This window comes from Muscardinus avellanarius (genome assembly GCF_963383645.1).
Source record: "Muscardinus avellanarius genome assembly, chromosome: 1".
In the NCBI taxonomy this organism is placed as follows: Eukaryota; Metazoa; Chordata; class Mammalia; order Rodentia; family Gliridae; genus Muscardinus; species Muscardinus avellanarius.
In genome coordinates, this window is record NC_137786.1 from 199221652 (window position 1) to 199242792 (window position 21141).

General features: G+C 35.2%; 1 protein-coding gene across 2 annotated transcripts in view; it reads left to right on the forward strand.

Annotated features, from left to right (window-relative positions):
• The window catches only part of LUZP2 (leucine zipper protein 2), a gene marked incomplete at both ends in the record, with an annotated part of 495487 nt that overhangs the window by 194227 nt on the left and 280119 nt on the right, over positions 1-21141 (forward strand). For both annotated transcript variants that reach the window (XM_080714586.1, XM_080714587.1), the window contains one exon: positions 20782-20899. In XM_080714586.1, the coding sequence (XP_080570712.1) occupies positions 20782-20899 (118 nt within the window). The remainder of the gene's footprint in view (positions 1-20781; positions 20900-21141) is intronic.

A 21141-nucleotide genomic window follows, 5' to 3' on the forward strand; every position in this document is an offset into this window, starting at 1 on the left:
CAAGAAAGTAGGAAAGTATATAGCAGGATATTTCAAAGCCATTTTTTCATTTTCCTTAGAGTATTTCCTGCCTTGATTATTATTTGGTGAAAAAGAAAACCAGTGCTCACATGAAGACTAAAGGCAAGGTGTAAGATTTATGAAATTACAGACCTGGGCATAATCGTCTAAGAAAATGTGAGGATGGGAGATTTTAATATTTGGTTTCAATATCTACTGACATTAGACCTTTATCTGCAAACATTTATAAAGGCACATTGATAATAGTAAGTTAAAAAAAAACTGTGCCTGAATTTTAGTATTTGGCAGGCTGAGACAGGAGGATGGCAGGATCAATGCCAGCCTTAGCAACTTAGCAAGGCATTAAGCAACTTCAAAATAAAAATAAGTAAGTAAGTAAAAATAAAAAGGGCTCGGGTTATAATCTTCAAGGTAGAATGACCCTGGGCTCAATCTCCAGTACCAAGAGAAAAAATAAGCTGTGGCTGTTGAAAATCATTTGAGAATGCAATTTGCATGACACAAGACATGAATTGCCCAGGCTTCCGAACAGAGAGTAAGGCACAAATACAGTGTCAGGAGTGACTTCCACCAGCTGGAAAGTTGCCCCCTGCCATTACTGCTCACCTTGATTGATACGCATTTTCTACAGTGACTGAACCATTAAAAGGTGACACTTTACATTTTCAAGATGGCCATTCATTTAATCTGTGTAAAAACAGATACATAATCTGTAATTTGCCTGCCTATATTTTAAATTAAAATGACATGCAATCTGTTATGATGAGCTGGCTGCTCAAGATTCCAGCAGTATAAAATATTTGTCCATGATGTGGAAAATTAAAAGTAAAAAAAAAAAAACTATCCTAAAGTGTTGGCCACCTGTTCAGAAGGTACTACTGTGTGACATCTTAAATAAGCATTTTTAATCATGGGGGCGAGACTACCTCTTGTAAAGATGGAGATATTTCACTGTGAGCTGTGAGGTCACTTGACACTTTTTTCTCGATCAAAGGGACAGTCATATTCTAAGGCACAAACAACCAGAAACACATGGTCTGGTTTATATTTTATTTCATTTTTCTTTTTGATTCATTTTTGTTGTTTGGGTCTGATTATTAAACCTAGGGATATTCTATCTCTGAGGTTAGCCCTTATTTATTTATTTATTTATTTGTTTGTTTGTTTGTTTTAGTTTTGAACCAGGGTCTCCCTAAGTGGCTGAGGCTCTCACTGGTTGCTGATACCGACATCAAACTTGTGCATCTCAAATCCTCCCTAGTTCTGTGTTTACAGGTGTGCACTACCATGCCCAGCTTGATGGTCCCGTTTCATAATCTATTTAATGAGAAAAATTATCCCTACCAAATTTCATAATATTTTGACCAGATTAAGGAAGGGATAAAAGTTAAATATATTTATTAAATGCCAGGAACTTGCTAGTTATATTGTTGCAATAGAAATAGTAATACTGTGGAGTAATTATGATGTCTCTTCTTTCACTTGTACTTTTAAAAGATTTTGAGTTTTTATCTCAATCCATGGGAAGAGAGAAATCTAATATCTGTTTTTCGTTAGTAAGAGTAGGGTTTCTCTAAGGTTTTAAACTCTTCTAAGGGTGTTTGGGAAGATTTCTTCCTTTCATCAGGTGCTACAGGCTGCCCCTCTCTATCTTCTCTGTATGCTGCCTCTTCTTGTTCTTTATTCTCTACTCTTAGTGATCCTGGGTCAGAGGGCAGTTCCATTATCTTTCAGTTCCTCCAGAGAACAACTGATATAAAAAGCCTTACCAGGCATGGTGGCGCATGCTTGTAATCCCAGTGCTTGGGAGGCTGAGACAGGAGGATCTCACAGGTTTGAAGCCAGCCTCAGCTACCTTAGTGAGGCTCTCAGCAACTTAGTGAGACTCTGTTTCCAAATAAAGTATAAAATAGGTGTGGGTGTATAACAAGGAGTCAGAAAAGTCCCTGGGTTCCACCATCAGTAACACACACACACACACACACACACACACACACACATAGTGTGTATATTTTTGTGTATATTTTGTGTATATATATATAGCCTCATAGAATATGAGAGTGGAAGACCAAGCACAGCTCCAAAATCCTTGTAAAATATTCATTGTATAAGCTAGACTTTGAGAGGCTTTATCTCAACCTGCTAGTAATTATTTTTCATGTATTAAGTTTCACTTCTTTAATTCCATGTTTCCCACCTTTTGCTGAACAATACCTACCTATCTTTAAATCTCACCACTTATCTTTTCTCACAATAATAATACCTTCAGGGTGTCTCCATTTTTTCTCCCTAGATGTCTTTTAAAAATAAGACACATTTTTTTTTTTACCTGTGACCAGGTGCCCATCTTTACATATTCAAATAGTTAATAGAGTATTTTCTTGAAAAAATATAAAGGAGGGGAAAATAAAATGAGAAAGATGATACTAGAGCTATATATGCACTCATCTTGCTCATCTTATTATTTTATTTAAAATGATAGTAGTTTTTTTTTTTTAAAGCCACAGTATCTTCAATTTTCCATTGTGGTACTCTAAAATGTTAACTATATAGTCTAAGTCACAAAGCTAAATGGTACAACTTTTTAACCTCAGTCTGTGAAACTAGAGCTGTCAGATGTGTGTGTGTGTGTGTGTGTGTGTGTGTGTGTGTGTGTTTGTGTGTAATATTTTAGGTTAAACTCTGTCAAATACAATGTTCGATACTGTCAGATTTAAGTTATCAAATGAAAAACACAGAAGAAATGATATTATAAAATTTCAAATGGAAACCTTAAATTTTTGACGACATTTTTAGGTTTTTCCATAAAAGGAAAATTAAACAAAGAATAAACATATGTTTATTTATCTCATGATTATGAATGACAAAAGTTCTAAGTTCTCTCATGTGTAAATGAAAACCAGATTCAGTTTTGGTTGGAAGGCTGGAGATCCAGTAGTGCAGAGGAATACATACAGCTTTGCACAAAGGAAAGAAGAACAAAGTGATTTCTCCTTCTCTTAGGGGGTCCTCTAAAGACTGGATGATACCCCCATTGGTGAGGGTGGGTCCTCTTTACTCAGTCTAATTCAAATTTTAATCTCTTTTTCAAAAATATCCACAGACTTAAATAATAAAGTTTTACCAACTATATGGCATTCTTTAGTTCAGTCAAATCAATGCACAATAAACATCATATAGGGTTATCAGGATTTGTATCTATTTTCTGTGTTGGCTAAATTTCCTCACAGATTACATTTACTATATTCTCCTTTTCCCCACACATTTATATTAAATGACTTTTGCATGTCACCATAGCCAGTATATTCCTGAGAAGCAGGCAGGTTAATTTAGATTCATTTCAACTTCTTTGGATGGACTCAATATGCTGAGGATTACACTAGAGTCAGAGCATGTAGTGTAAAAGTAGAAAGCACTCTTACACTCCTATTTTTTTCAGATGGAAGATTTTTAAAAAATTTTACCATGGTGCAAAAGCAATATGCAATCAGTAAAAACTATTCTTAAAATTTCACAATTTGTATATAAAATACCTTTTCAATTTAGGTTATTTCCATCTTGCTATAAGATTATTGAGATGCTACTTCACAGAAAGTCGAGGAGCATGTTATGGATTACATGAAAGGGTATTGTTAGGGCATAGCTGAACTATAAGACAGCATACATCTTAGAAATTGTATATAATTTTTAGTAATCATATCCTTACCATATTTATTATATAATTATGATTTATGTCAACTTGAATATTTGAATATTTTAGATTTATATTTTCCAAAACTAATTATGATAAATCTATGTGTAAACCTCCTTGGCTAATGGAATCTCAACAAATTACTAATATCTTATATACTTCATAGGTCCTCTGTTAAAAAGATATGGTAACAGCCTTCCATTGTATCTTTTTTTTTCAAGTATTTAAATTTGTAAGCGTCAAAAGCAGACTGAGGGGAGGAATTAGAACTTCGGAGGAGAATTTCATCAAGTATTTCTTTCTGTTCATGATTAGATTTTCTGAAAAGAAAGTTGTGGATTTAATAGCTACTGTGTGGATTTCTGAAGGAAAATGGCAATAGAGAGCAGCAGCGCATATGAAACCTCGGTCATTGCTGTCCCAAAAACAGAGCGCCACAAAACCAGATATTACTTTTAGCAGAGGAATAAGAATGATAAACACAAGAGACTTGAGAGGAAAAAAAAAAGATCAACCAGAGAGAAAAAAAATAAAAGAATAAAGAAAAACAGCCCCACCCACCACATGGGCAGTGGGCACCATCAGCAGCATAGCCTTCTTGTACAGCACTGCATGCCAGAAACAAGGATTTAAAGGGAGAAATGGCAGACACATGGATTGTGTTTGCGTGAAGACCTCCTACAAATTCCAAGGAGATAAACACGCCACCCAGAGAACCAGAGCAGAGTTCAGCACCAAAATAGAAATCCACCACTCTCCTGGCATGCTGACATGATGCCATCAACCCAGGGACAGCCCAGCCCACCACACCCCCAGAGTCCCATCCCAGTGAGCACCTACAGAGTAGTAAATGATCTGCATCCTAAAAGGGATTGCTCAGCACCTTGCCCCTAGGGATTTGGGCAACCAAAATAAATAACCCCCAGTCTGTGACTTCCTGATACAGCCCAGAGAAAGTGGGAGAGGGGGCTGCTGTTGGACAAAACAGAAGTTCTGACAGAGTTAGGCTTTGATCAGCAGAACATGTGGGGGGGAATTTTCTAACTAGACCCAACTAATAGAAGCTAGGGGATCACCATAGACCTCCCAACTAGAATGAATGTGGAGAAGTAAGATCAGACCAGCCCTAGCTGTGGAGAACAGAGATTCCTACATTGAGTGTGGTCTCAGAGGTATATGTCACCAGTGGTGGCAGGGAGAGATCTAGTCTCCAAACTGGTGGAAAGCATGAGGGTGACCTGTGCTTAATACTTAACACAGCCCATATGGTATCGGCCATCTACATAGACTGAGAAAATCACAGAGAACCAAACCCACAGTAGAAAAGGGGTAGGTAGTACTCGGTATCTGCACAGAGAGAGAGAGACTGCAGCAGACCTATCTGCTAAATAGACATTTAATTGTAGACTTGCATTAATTTGTAGTTGAGGTTATTTTGTTTTCTTTGTTGTTATTTGCTTTTGTTTGTTCTTTTTTTGTATATGAGTGTGTATATCTGTTTGGTTTTATTGTTGTCTTGATTTTTTTTGTTTCTATTTTAACCTATTCCCGAACTTTCCCCCAAGCTTCTTCCTTTGTACATACCAACTCTGTTCTCACTATCTCTTTCCTATCTTGCTTCTGCATTTATCTCTCCCTTGTCTTATAACAAACACACTTCATATAATTATACCATGAACTCTATATCAGTTACCAGAATACTACTTTATTCTTACTATCTCTAATCCCTAGTATATACTGCTCTATGAAACTCATACTTTCATTCTATACAACTCTATTTGAGATTTTACCCTATTCTCCTATTTATTCCTGCACTTACCTCCTTCCTCAACCTTCACTATTGAATACAATACAAACTCCCCTCAGATGATATATCAGCTGACACCTAGAAACTGAGAGAAGTTTACCAAACGCAATGGAGACAAACATCTGAAATCATGAAAAGGGAAACAACAAAGGAGCAATAAGCTCCCATAATGCCACGTTTACAGAACCTGATAACACAGAACTGCAGAGATCTCCAGAAGATCAAATCAAGAATATAACTGCAGAATTAATCCAGGAATTCCAAAAAGAATTTAGAAAGAGTCTGAAAGAAATAAAGAATCCAATTATTGAAGTAAAGGCTTCTATTCAATCAATAAACAATTGGTTAGACCACATGGAGAGTAAAATATTGCTCCTAGAAGATGATCACTCCAAAAATTAGCACATAGTTTATAACATAGAAAAAACAATTTGACAGCAGGAATTAGACATTGAACAAATATAGGCCCATTTTAAAAGAGCCAATATAAGAAGTACTGGCACAGAGGAGGGAAAAGAAGGTAAACCCAAGGGGCTCAATAATTTTTTCAAAGAAATAATAGCAGAAAATTTTCCAAACATTGAGCAAGAGGTTGATACACAGATTCAGGAAACGTATAGAACCCCTTTAGACAAGATCAGAGAAAATATTCTCCATGCCACATAATAGTCAAAATGACCAATGAGCCAAGGAGAGAATCTTAAAGGCAACAAAAACAAAAGACAAAGTGACATTCAGAGGGAAACCAATTAAAACCACTCCAGACTTCCCAAACCAAGTCATGAAAGCCAGAGGGTCCTGGAGTAACATACTCAAAAGTCTGAAAGAAAACAACTTGCAGCCAAAAATCTCCTACACAGCAAAATTATCTCTCAAACTAGATGGGGAAATAAAAATCTTCCATGAGAAACAGAAGCTCAAGGAATTTATGTCTTCAAAACCAGCACTAGAAAAAATACTCAAAGAGATTAATTACAAAGAAGAAACAAGAAACATAGGACAAAACCAGAAAAACAAGAATTTCTAACCAACAGACAACTAAGAAGAGAAGAACAAACAGTATTCAAACCGAAGTAAAAATCTCAACATGTCAGGGATTAAAAATCACGTTTCAATAATCACACTGAATGTAAATGTCCTCAACTCCCCAATAAAAAGACATAGAGTTGCAAAATGGATTAAAAAACAGAATCCATCTATATGTTGATTGCAAGAAACACACCTTACAAATAAAGATAGCAACAAACTCAAGGTAAAGAGCTGGAGCAAGGTAATCCATGCCAATGGAACTCGAAGACAAGCAGGAGTTGTAACTATAATATCAGATAAGTTAGACTTCAAGCCCAGGCATATCAGAAGAGACAAAGATGCTCATTTTTTCTGTAAAAAGCATAAATCCAGCATGAGGAAATAATGATAATCAACATTTTCATCCCAAACATAGGTGCAACTACATTCATAAAGCAAATGCTTTGTGATATCAAGCCACATGTAAATCCCAATATGATAATAGTGGGAGACTTCAACACACCTCTCATACCGTTCGATCAATATTCTAGACAAAAGGTCAGTAAAGACATCTCATACCCAAAAAGCATCATTAATCAAATGGACCTATTGGACACAGAATATTCCACCCAACTACAGCAGAGTTCACATTTTTCTCAGCAGCTCATAGAACCTTCTCCAAAATAGATCACATCTTGGGCCACAAAGTAAAGTGACCTCCAGCAAGTTAAAAAAATGTGACATAATAGCTGGGCATGGTGGTGCACACTTGTAAACCCCGTGCTTGGGAGGCAGAGACAGGAGGATCGTACAGGTTCGAAGCCAGCCTCACTGGCTTAAGAGACCCTGTTCCCAAATAAAAATATAAAATTAGGTCTGGGAGTGTAGCCCAGATGTAGAAGGGTTTCCAAGAACCCCAGTACCACACATACAAAAAAAGTGACATACTTCCCTGTGTCTTTTCATACCATAATGGGATGAAACTAGAAATCAACTATAAGAAGACTCAGAGAAACCGCATAAACATGTGGAAACTGAACACCAGACTACTAAATGAAGAATGGGTCATAAAAAAAGTAAGGGGTGAAATAAAAACATTTCTAAAAACAAACAAAAATAAAGAAACAATATATCAACACCTCTGGGACACATTGAAGGTAGTATTAAGAGGGAAATTTATAGTACTGAGTCCTCACGTAAGAAAAACAGAAAATCATCAAATAAATAACTCAATGACACACCTCAAAGCCCTTGAAAAACCTAACCTCAAAGCCAGTAGAAGACAGGAAATTGTTAAAATCAGAGTGGAAATAAATGAAATAGAGAATACAAAAAGATATAGAAAATCAACAAAACCAAAAGTAATTCCTCAAAAAAGTAATAAAATAGATAATCCACTAGACAATCTAACTAAAGAAAGAGAGAATCAACCCAAAATTTGAAGATAAGAGATGAAAAAGGCGATGTCACACTGACAGTGCAAAAATCCAGAGGATTATCAGAAATTACTTTGAAAAACTATACTCCAACAAAATGGAAAATCTCAAGAAAACTGACAACTTCCTAGATAAATACAACCTTCCTAAACTAAATCAAGAAGACATAGAAAATTTAAACCAACCAATAGCAATCAAAGACATTGAAACAGCAATAAAGACTTTACCATCTAAGAAAATTCCAGGACCAGATGGCTTCCCAAATGAATTTTATAAAACCTTTATAGAAGAGATGATCCCTATAATCCTTAATCTTTTTTTGTGTGTGAAATAGAGAGAAACAGAACTCTCCAAAATACATCCTATGAAGCCAACATCACATTAATACCAAAGCCAAATAAAGGTAGTTCAAGGAAGGAAAACTACAGGCTTATATCTTTGATGAACTTGGATGCAAAACTGCTAAACAAAATACTAGCAACATGCATTCAAAACTACATCAAGAAAATCATACACCATTACCAGGTAGGCTTCATCCTAGGATGCAAGGCTGGTTCACCATACAAAAATAAATCCATGTAATTCATCATATAAACAGAACCAAAGACAAAAATCACATGATCATTTCAGTAGATGCTGGAAAAGCCTTTGATAAAATCCAACATCTATTCATGATAAAAGCAATACAGAGATTCAGAATAGAAGGAACATACCTCAACATAATAAAGGCAGTCTACAATAAATCCACAGCCAACATCATATTATGGGGAAAAACTTTGAGACTTCCTCTTAAAAACAGGAACAAGAGAAGGATGTCCATTATCACCACTTCTCTTCAATATAGTACTTGAGACTCTAGCCAGGGCAATAAGGCAAGAAAAGGAAATCAGAGGAGTACAAATAGAAAAAGAAGAACTCAAATTTTCACAATTTACAGATGACATGATACTCTACCTAGAAGACCCAACAAACTCAAAAAGACCTGTAGAACTGATCAACAAATTCAGCAAACTATCTGGATACAAAATCAATCTTAAAAAATCAGAAGCTTTTCTGTACACCAACCATAAATGCACTGAAAAAGAAATCTGGAAGACACTTCCACTCAGGATTTCCCACCAAAAGAATAAAACACATAGGAATAAACTTAACCAAGGAGGTAAAAGACGTCTACAAAGAAAATTATGAAACATTATAAAATATTATAAAAATTATTTTAAAAATTATAAAAGATAATTTCTTATAAACATAGAAAAATCAGTCCTTAAATTCATTTGGATAAACAAAAAATCCAGAATAACCAAAGTAGTTCTTGGCAACAAAAAACATGCAGGAGGAATCACAATACCTGACTTTAAACTGTACTACAAAGCCATTGTAATAAAAACAGCATGGTACTGGCACAAAACCATATACAGAGACCACTGGAGCAGATTAGATGACTCAGAAATGAATCCGCACACTCACAGCCAATTGATATTTGATAAAGGGGCCAAAAACATACAATGGAAGACAGTCTGTTCAACAAGTGGTGTTGACAAAACTGGTTATCCATGTGAAGAAAAATGGAATTAAATCTCACCTTCTCACCCTGCATAAGAGTCTACTCGAGATGGAAGAGATGGAACAAAGACTTGGAAATTAGACCAGAGACCTTGAGGCTCCTTGAAGAGGGCATAGGTCCAACTCTGCAACACATTGGCACAGATAAAAACTTTCTCAGCAAGACCCAAAGGCACAAGAAACTAAAAGGGGAATCAATACATAGGACTGCATTAAACTGAAGAGCTTCTGTTCAGCAAAGGAAACTGCCAAGATCCTCAACCGACAGCCAATAGAATGGGAAAAGATTTTTGCCACCTATTCCTCAGATAGAGGACTAATATCTAGAATATACAGAGAGCTCAAGAAACTCAACATCAAAAAAAAAAAAATAACAATCCAATTAAAAAATGGGCAAGTGAACTTAATAGATACTACACGAATGAAGAAATACAAATGGCCAATAAATTCATAAACAAATGTTTAACATCATTGGCAATCAGAGAGATGCAAATAAAAACAACCCTGAGATTTTACCTAACTCCAACTAGAATGGCAATCATTCCAAACACAAACAACAAATGCTGGCAAGGATGTGGAGAAGTGGGAACCCTGAAACATTGTTGGTGGGATTGCAAATTAGTGCAACAACTTTGGAAAACAGTATGGAGGATCCTCAGAAGAATGGGGACAAATTTACCATTTGACCCAGGAATACAACTTCTGGGTATCTATCCAAAAGAAACCAAACCAAACTACCAAACTAATCCATGAGTATCTTTGTTCATAGCTGCACAATTTACCATTGCCAAACTATGGAACCAGCGAAGATGTCCATCAACAGATGAATGGATTACAAAACTGTGGGGTAGGTACACAATGGAATTTTACTCAGGCATAAAAAAAAAGCAAATACATCATTTTCAGGGAAATGGATGGAGCTGGAGTACATTATTCTAAGTGATATTAGTCAGTCACAAAAAGTAAGAAATCAAATGCTTTCCCTAATATGTGAAAGCTAAAATGAAATGGGTCATAAGAGGAACTCTTGGTGAAAAAGGAGATCCTATAGAGGAACAAATAAGGCAACCTAACTGAAAGGATGGGGGGATCTCTCTAAAGCACATGATGTACTTAAACAAACATATTGATAGCAACCACTTAGCCAAGAATGGGAGGGAGGGTTGGGGAGGGAATGGGGTGGGGTTTGGATGGGGGTTGACTGGGTGATGTGTACATGTATACCTACTTAAGTTTTTTTTTTTAAATCTCATTATGATGTATGAATACAATGCACCAATAAAAAATGAAAAAATAAAAATAAAATGTTTCTTTAAGAAAAAAGCTACTGTGTGTGTATACATACACACACACACACACACACATATACATATATATATATATATATATATATATATATATATATATATATATTGAATGGCAGTTTTTTATATAATTACAATGAAGCAATAATAGTATTTTTTAAAAAGGCTACCTTGGTTTCTGTCCCTTGCATATACTGGTTTATCAAATTCTGCAAAACAGGCAGAGTTTAGGTAAACATGAGCTAAGATTCAATCTTATTGTATGAATCTTTTTTAGAAAGTTTTAAAAATGCACTCTTCTGGTGAAGGCTTTTGCTCTTAAGTTAACAGTGCTGGGACCAGACCCACATAACATGTTAATAGGTCCCTGCCAGTGTCTTCAGTAATGAAATGGGAAACCTGTGAGGTGGGTTTTCTGAACCTCTGAGAAGTTATAAAAAGCAGAATTTTAACATAAATGAAAGGTGGTGATTGTATTATTCCAAAGGTGTACTTGGAATTGTCTCTTTGTAGAATCAAATAAATTGTTCAGAACTTATAGAGTCTTTTTTGGCTAGATACAATTTGCAGAGGGCAGAATCTGAAATTACACAGCATCAGAGACTTGCTAAATCAATAGGATTCCTATCAGTCATCAAGCAGAAGATTCATTTCATGCATCAGATGGAGTGCAAAGCCATAGATTCTTCTCCTCCCAATGAAATGTGTTTCTGTACAGATACACAAAGTTAATAAAAAAAAAAACTAACACATTGATCATTCATTGGCAGAGATATTTTTCTTTGTGATTAATAACCTCACATTTTGTGTCACACCATACCATGTCTTTCTGAAACTGTTTTTCATACTTTTTGAAAGTAGACAGCCATTTTTCTCTGTTGTGAATTCCTTTAAACACAAAATATTTCTACTACTTTAATTATCCATTAAGAATTTTATGTGTAACAATCCATCCTCTCCCTTCCTTCCGCTTAAATGTGTAACACTGCACTGCAGTTATTTATTTTGTATTGCAAATATGTAGAATGCTTTAAACTAAAAGCTCTATGATGGCAGGGGCTATATTTTAGTCATTTATAATATACAAGCATAGCTTAAAAACTGGTAAAAAAAAAATTTGACCAGGCATGGTGGTGCACACTTGCAATCCCCACGCTTGGGAGGCAGAGACAGGAGGATTGCTCAATTTCGAAGCCAGCCATGCTGGCTTAAGAGACCCTGTTTCAAAATAAAAGTATAAAATAGGTCTGGGAGTGTGGTCTGGAGGTAGAAGGGTTTCCAGGAACCCCACTACCACCAAAAACAAAACAAAAAAACTGGTTACAAATAGAAAGGAAGACAGTAAAGCAAGAAGAAAGTCAGGAAGAAATGGAGGAATGAATAGAATCAACTAGTGTGCTAAGCCTCAATGAAAAATAAATTATAAAAAATAATAGGGCCAGGGGTAAATAAATTACTTCACATCTTTGTAGAGAAAGCTAGGATTCTAGCTATACATAAATATTTGTTGGCGTTTTTTTTCTTCCTGAAGAGGTTTTCTTTGTAGATAAGTTGCTAACTTATTCCACTTTGTTTATCAAGTAGCATTCATTACATTCCAGATGGCGCAGAACAGATGTAAGGGAAAACTGTCTGTGATTATTCACATACTATAAAAAAAAATGGCACCAGTATCTCTTTCTACTTGGATGCACTCTGTCTGCTGTCACAGTCTTATAGATGTTCTGCAGTGATAAGTGTTTTTTCTAGCCCTATCATTGACAAAATGCTGTACATGATTTATCCATCTAGGACTCAGTAACCACTGACTCCAATAATCGTCTTAAATCTAAAGGTAATTTGATTAAAAAATCAACTAAGTAAGTAAGCACAAAACAACAATGACAATCTGGGCCTGAACCTGGGTACCTGAGACTCTGAAACAGGAAGATCACAGGTTGGATGATAGCCCAGCAAATTAGCGGGAAGCCTGTTTAAAATAAAAAAGAAAAGAAAAGAAGGCTGTTTGTAGAGCTCAGGGATAGAATATCTTTGGGTTCTATCCCCAGTAACTAAAACAAAAACAAAACAAAAAGATAAAACAGGTAGTTAAATATCCTAAATGACTCCTTTTAGAATAGAAGTATGAAGGTTTATGATTATTTTTATTACTTCATTGTTATTATAAACATATAGTCATCAAATATATCTTTTGCATTTCATTAATTTTATACAGTATTATGTATACTAAGTTATTCAATTTTTTTTAATTTTATTTTATTGGTGCACTGTATTCATACATCATAGTGGGATACAAACTTTTGTAGAAATACATGCACACATTGCCCAATCAGTCCCCACCCGATCCCCACCCCATTCTCTCCCCATCCCTCCCTCCCATGCTTGGCTTAGTGGTTGACATCTAGTATTATAGCAATATCCAAAATTAAAAATGATAATCTCACATAACAGTTTCATTTGTCTGATGCCAAGCTTTTGATGATTTAAAGATAACATTTCAATATTTCTTTTTGCTTTCTTTCTTACCAGAGCATATTTTTTTCTGTTTTTTTTTTTTTTTTGGTGAAACTATCATATATTTATATATTTATTTTTCAGAAAAAAATCTATCCTAATATGGAATATGAATTCTAGATACCCAAAACGATCTTGAAGAAGAACAAAGCTAGCAGATATATATTTTCTGATTTCAAACCATATAAAGCTACAATAATTGAAACAGTGTAGTACTGTTCTAAAGGCAGATATATAAACCATTGGAGTTAAATACAAGCCTAGAGCTAAATTCTTCCCTATATTGTCAAGTTATTTTTGACAAGGTTTCCACGAACATTTGGTGGTGGAAATAATATTCTTTTAACTAAATATTGTTGAAAAATAATAATTACATGGAAAAGAATAAAATTGGACCCTTACCTAATCCCACATACAAGTATTAACTCAAAATAGATAAAAGACCTAAATATAAATCTTAAGACTATAAACTTTTAGGAGAAAATCTGGGTCATAAAACCTCACAACACTGAAATTGGCAGTGATTTCTTGGATATGATTTCAATGGCACAGGCAACAGAAGAATATACAAACTCCCTAAAAAATAAAAAAAAATATTGTATATCCAAAGACAATGTAAACAGAGTTAAAAGTTACTAATAGAATTGGATAAAATAGTTCCAAATGCTATATCTGAAGGTATATTAATATCCCAACTAGAAATCCTAAAAATTAACAACAATAAAGGCAAACAATACAATTTAGAGATAGGTAAAAGACTAACATAAATAATTAATCTCCACAGATAACCAATCTTAGTTGTCTGTTGGATGGAAAATCTTGTTTCTCTGGTTCTGGTGAGTGTTACCTATTTCTTCTTTGTAGTTAATCTCTTTGAGTATTTTCTCTAGCGCTGGTTTTGAAGACATAAATTCCTTCAGTTTCTGTTTGTCATGGAAGCTTCTTATTTCTCCATCTAATTTGATAGAAAGTTTTGCTGGATAGGAAATTTTTGGCTGGAAGTTGTTTTCTTTCAGAGTTTGGAATATGTTACTCCAAGCCCTTCTGGCTCTCATGACTTGGTTTGGGAAGTCTGGAGTGATTCTAATTGGTTTGCCTCTGAATGTCACTTGGCCCTTTGTTTTTGTTGCCTTTAAGATTCTCTGCTTGGCTTCCACATTGGTCATTTTGACAATTATGTGGCGTGGGGATCCTCTTCGCCGATCCTGTCTAAAGGGAGTTCTATAAGTTTCCTGGACCTGCATATCGACCTCTTGCTCTATGTCTGGAAAATTTTCTGCTATTACTTCCTTGAAGAGATTGTTGACCCCTTTGGTTTCACTTTCTTTTCCCTCCTCTATTCCAATTATTCTTAGGTTAGCTCTCTTAAGATGGGCCCATATTTCTTCAATGTCAGATTCCTGCTGTCGGATATTTTTTTCTAGATTAGAAACTATGCGTTCATTTTTGGATTGCTCATCTTCTAAGAGCGAGATTCTGTTCTCCGTGTGTTCTAATCGGTTGTTTGTGCTTTGAATTGAGGCCTTTACTTCATTAATTGCATCCTTTATCTCTTTTTGGCTCTCTCTGAGTTCTTTTCGAAGCACCTCTATTATTTCTACAGTTATTTTCCTGATTTGATCTTCTAGAAATCTCTGATTTTCTGTTTTATCGGGTTCTGATGTTGTGGGGTTGTGGGCGGTATTCATTGCTCCAGTATTATTCCTCTTTCCCATGATTTCGGATGCTTGTGCCTTCTCTGGGTTCTTCCCTTGGGTCACTATGACTTCACTTAAGGTGTTCTGGATCTCGAGTCAGTAGTATCTCAGACCCCACTACTCCTTTACTGGGTTTTATCACAGAGTCTCCGACCCAGGGAGTCGATAGAGGCTGCTTTAAACTATGGGGGGGTGCCAGGTTGCACGTTCTCCTATGGTGTGATATCTCTGCCACCACCACTCCCTTACTGGGTACAGTGAGGTACAGTACTGGGATTTCTCCTCTGTGGCCCGCAATTTGACTCACTGTTCTTGAGTACGCAGATGTAGCTGTACTGGATTCGGCGAATTCACTGCTTCTGCCGCCGCTGGTGGCAATATGGCGCCGCAGCCACGCCCTCGGCCATGAGGCTGGCGTATTTTTTCTTCTCTGGTTTTGATTTCCACTCTGAATCCCTGCAGCGTGTGCTGAGCTCAGCCACTGGGAGCTTTAAATCCTCTCTACGCCGAAAGATCCTGCCTGGCTGTTCCGCAGCGGTTCACCTTGGCTTGCTGTAGCCGTCCGATGAGTTCGCCGCTGCCGCCGGCAGTATGGCGCTGCTGCCGCGTCCTCGGGCGCGTGTGTCTCCTCTGTGGCCCTGAGCTCTGTTCTCAGTCCGCTTTCTCTCTGGAGCCTGCTGGTTTTTTTGTTTTTCTGGTGATGGTGTTTTCTGGCTATGAAAGGCGCTGGTTTTGTGGTAATGGAGATTGGTTGTTAGCAGGGCTCTTAAGCCCCGCTTTTCTCGGTCGCCATCTTCCCGGAAGTCTAAGTTATTCAATTTTATGAAAAGTTTGCTGATACTACTACCTAGTGTGCTGGAAAATAGTTATATAGTAATTTATCTATTCCAGTGTTAATAGATACTTGTTTTTCCTCCTAGTTTTAAACTATTACTTGTAATGCTGTAATGAATACTGTGTTTAACACATGAATACATTTATTCTGGGTATATATTATATTTAAGATTAGGATTCCTGCATCATGGGGCATGCATGTATCTATATATATATATATATATATATATATATATATATATATATATATATATGTTCAATAATTATGGTCAAAGAATTTTTAAGTCAGTTGTAGTGTAGAAGATGCAGAATATTTCAACTTTTACATTATTATCCCCACTGATATTGTCATAATTTTTGTTCAGTTAAGTAATTCTAATAATTACCTATAATTTTAGCTAGTTTTGCATATTAAGAGTGACACATAAAGTAGGCACATTACAAAGATGATATCCACACAGTATTCCTTATACAATATTGTGCTTTGCTGCAACAGACCTTGCATATGAATGAAATAACTAACCCAGAATGTAAATAGATAAAAACTATAAACAGATAACTTGGAGAAAGATTTACAAGTAATAATTTTATAAAATTATAATCTCTCTGATGTAGGGTATAAAAATTATATCAGCTTCTCCCCATTCTATCAACAAATATTTTTTAAATATGTAGGACAATGTTCAGGTTTATTGTGAAGAATAAACTTATGAATAATATAATTTTAAGCTAAAATAGTTTATAAAAAGATAACTTATTAGCATATACCATAATATGTATGTTAACTGTTAGTATAACATTTCCATTTCAAGAAAAACATTGCAAACGTATTTAGGAACTTTTATTTACTACCAAACTTATATTTACTACATGGATATCATGTCTTTTGTTTTGTTTTTTCTTTCTCTTGAGGATACTGAATTCAGGATATTCTACCCCTGAGTTACACCCCAGTATTTTTTTTTTAATTTGTTTTTTATACTAAAACAGGGTCTCAGTTGCTTAGGGCCATGCTAAATTGCTGATGCTGGCTCCAAACCTCTTTGCTCAACCTTCCAAGAACGGGGATTATGGCATGTGCTATCATGTCCAGCTTCATTACTTTTTAACAGAAATAAAAACTAGAAACACTGTTATTTGCTCGGTGGTAATATCTACCTGAATACATCTCAAATTGATAATAACATATAACATGCATATAGGTAGACAGATGATAGGTAGATAGATGATAGATAGATAGATTGATAGAACTATAATACACAAAGCCAGTGGCATAACATGAGTATTGAAGGATATTACTTTTATGTTTTTTATGTTTTTTTTTTTTTTTTTTGGTGGTACTGGGGTTCCTGGAAGCCCTTCTACCTCCGGGCTACACTCCCAGACCTATTTTTACATTTTTATTTGGAAACAGGGTCTCCTAAGCCAGCACGCGTGGCTGGCTTCGAACCTGCGCGATCCTCCTGTCTCTGCCTCCCAAGCGCGGGGATTACAAGCGTGCGCCACCACGCCCGGCTGTTTTTTATGTTTTGTAAAAGACATTTATTATAAGATGAATGTATACTCATGCGCAAATGAAAAAAAATCTGAAAAGTTGTTAACCAAAATGTGCATTATTGTTAGTTTTAATGATTTAATCTATAACAGTAGTAATTATCACTTTCTTTACTTTACATTATTTCTTCTTTTTGATTCTCACTGTATTTGCCAGTGTTACTTAGCTTGATTCTTTTGTTCTTATAAATTTATTTGAAGACCAGACACAACTGTGAAATTAAAAGAAAATTTCAAAGTATAAACAACAGAAAATAGAAATATTATATATTATAAAATCATAAATTACAACTAAATTCAATGTTGAAAACTTATAAAATAACAGATAAGAAGGAAACAAATTCAAAATAAGTTTTGTGAAGACACAATGTTCTTTAACTGTAATAAAATGATAGCCAAGGCATTGTGTTCTTAGTGATTAGTAGCAAAGACACTAAATTCTTGAGGTTGAGTGGCATCCCGCATCTTGATGGGGGCATGTCTTTGGAAGCCATTTATTATCCACATGTCTTGATTTCTTCATCCATAAAACAAGGTTAATACCATAGCAAATTGTGTATAGTTGATCTGAATATGAAATTAGTTAAGATTTATAACACCATCCTGGATTTAAAATGTTGCCAATAGATCTTGCCTGTCAATATGACATTATTGTAATTTCAGATAATGTTATATATGTGTTCATTGTTCAGGAAAAACAAACCAAGGCATGAAGTGACATGGTGAAATTGAAATAAAATAAAAATATGCTTTGTCACCACTGGTTGACTTTGGTAGGGAGAGGTTGAATAGAATTCCAGGGCATTAATAACTGTCTGCTTACAAACAGATTATTGTCAATGAGAATTTCAAGGTCAGCAGAAATATTATAGTTCTCAGCAGTAGGCCATTCTAATTTCCTTTTATCAAGGAGACTGTGAAGAAAAGTAGACACCTATATTTAGTAAATGAGAAAAAATGGAGAAATCTATTCTAGGTAGAATGCATTTATTGATTATTACAAAGCCCAGCCCCTGGTGAATCCATTTTCTTTATCATTTTGTGGAATAGCATGAAATGCATTAAATTTCTTTATAATTGAAATGTTATGTATATATATAATGAAATATATACAAATATAATAGAATATATTATATTTATTACTATTTACTATGCCTTCAGAGCTTTCTCTAATTCCTCTATTTAGCACAAAAAATATGGATTAAGTCACTGTTACATTTTACAGATAAATAAATTAATGCTTAAAAAGAACTGGCTACCTTTCAGTTTAAAACTGAAACTGTCCACAGATTTTTCATGCACAAACACCAGTATTCTTCCTGTGATGGCTCTCTTTGCGGGCTGTGTCCAACAGTTGTTTAATGCAGAATGATGAGATCCTTAAATAACTTTCTTCCTTCTTTTTTCCAAAATACAAATAGAAAAAAAAAGTGATTGAGGAAGGAGAAACCATAAAGGAGCAAATAAGGCTACCTAACTAAGGGGGATGTGAGGAAAAGAGGGAAATTCCCTAATGTACATGATATACATTAATAATCATATAATCAAAGTCAATCAGTAAGCCAAACATAATAAGGAGAGAGGGGAGAGGGGGATGGGATGAAAATTGGGGAAGGGCTAAATAAAGTGATGTGTGCATGTATGCCTCTTTTGCCCAATTAAGATGTATGATTATAACACACCAATAAAAGAAAAAGAAATGAATTAAAAATGAGCCTTTCTTCTTAAAAAACAACCTAAAGTACAGATGTACTAATGATTTCTGTTTCAATATTATACTAGATCAATTTAAATTTCTAATCCTGCCTCCTTTTGATCTTCTCAGGTCACCATGATATTTTTCCTGGACTAACACAATGATTACTTCCTTAATAGCCTCTATATTTTCCCTACTCCAATACTCTCTCAGGCATGAAGACATGGAAATGATTTCAGAAGATAAATACAACCATGGCATTCCCTGTTTAATTTTTCACTTCTTATGTTCTCAAAACAGTCTCTAAACATATAAACATCATTCAAGAGGTGTTCATATTCTGCTCATACTTTCAAATCCCCATTTTACCAGCAATCTCCTTCCCCTCTATGAAGATAAAACCTCTTGATTTTTATTCAATTTCTTAAAAATTCTAAAAGCTTATTGTCATCAACATTTACAAGTGCTTTCATGTTGTATATGACTAATATCTGCTTATCTCTTAAAATATTTCCTATATATTTTTATATTATTTCTTCTAGAAAGTTAGGCTTTGAAACTCTCCTATGTGATTCAATAAATGATTGTGACCTTCCTATAGCCATTAAAGTTTTAGGCTGCACTGGATACTATCAGCTTTTTATCTACCCCCTCTAACTTACTAAAACATATGCAGAACACACACACACACATACACACACACACATACACACACACACACACACACACACACAGGCACAGGCACATGAGAACAGACTGGTTGCTTATTTTTTTTCTTTCTCTCTCTCTCTGTGTCTCTGTCTCTGTCTCTCTCTCTCTCTCTCTCTCTCTCTCTCTCTCTCTCTCTCTCTCTCTGTATGTGTGTGTGCTCCCATGTGTGTCTTACTGGGGATTGAACTCAGGGCTGTTTTAGCTGTGATCTACACTCCAAGCCCTTAGTGAAAAAGGTTCTCCCTAAGTTGCTAAGGCCGTTCTCAAACCTGTGGTCCTCCTGTGTCAGCTTTCCAAATACTCAGATTGTAGGCACGTACCACCATTCTCATTTAGTTTCTTATTCTTTATATTCTTTCCTTGAATAGGACATTAGAGTAGTAATTTAATTTCTCTGCTCAAAATTCAACGTGATTAGTGAATTTATGACAAATTTGTGAAGATATTTAGCTCTTCCTTACACCTCCTTAATAGCAATAGAGTTTTTAAGATATATTTGGAATGGGGTGTCACTGTGAACCAGGAAAGAAGCATACCCCTTGCTTTCTGATCTGGCTCTACCTCTTAGTTTCTTGCCCTATTGTTTTGCCCTGTCCATGTTTCTGGGGTACATTGCTCCAAATCATCTCTTATGCTCTAAATGTTTAAAAATCTGAGGGAAAATAATTTTTATGAAAAATATCTACTTTCCAAGAAGTAGATGATATAGTAAAAAGTCATATAATACTGTTCTAGAGACCATCATAATCCTACATAATTTTAATTGAAAAAATAAAACTTTTGTTATAACACCTTTTCAAATTTACCCTTTTTATAAGAACAACACAGCATTCTAGTAATTAAGGTTTCAATCTGTATTTTTAATAGAAATGTGATAGTTACTGGTTCGATTGAGGCCAATTTAAAGTGGTTTGAGGGCACTCATGCCTTTTCTTTCTGTGGTAGACAGGACTATGAAGAGCTAGAAAAGCAGCTCAAGGAAGTCTTCAAGGAGCGAAGCACCATCCTCCGTCAGCTGACAAAGACATCAAGAGAATTGGATGGAATTAGAGTCAACCTTCAGGTGAAATGAAAACTCATTTTCTCAGCAGTAAAAGAGAAGCCACCCCCTGATGGGCCTCACTAGATTAATATGCATTTTTAAAAAGATTTTAATACATTTATGGGCTTGACCATTATGGTTATTATTTATTATTATATGAGCTTTGAAAGGAAATGTCATTTGAAATGCAGTCTAGGGATCTGTGGTTTGCAATTAGAGAAAGAAGAAATTCATGTGCTTGGCAAAGACATCAATTCCTCATT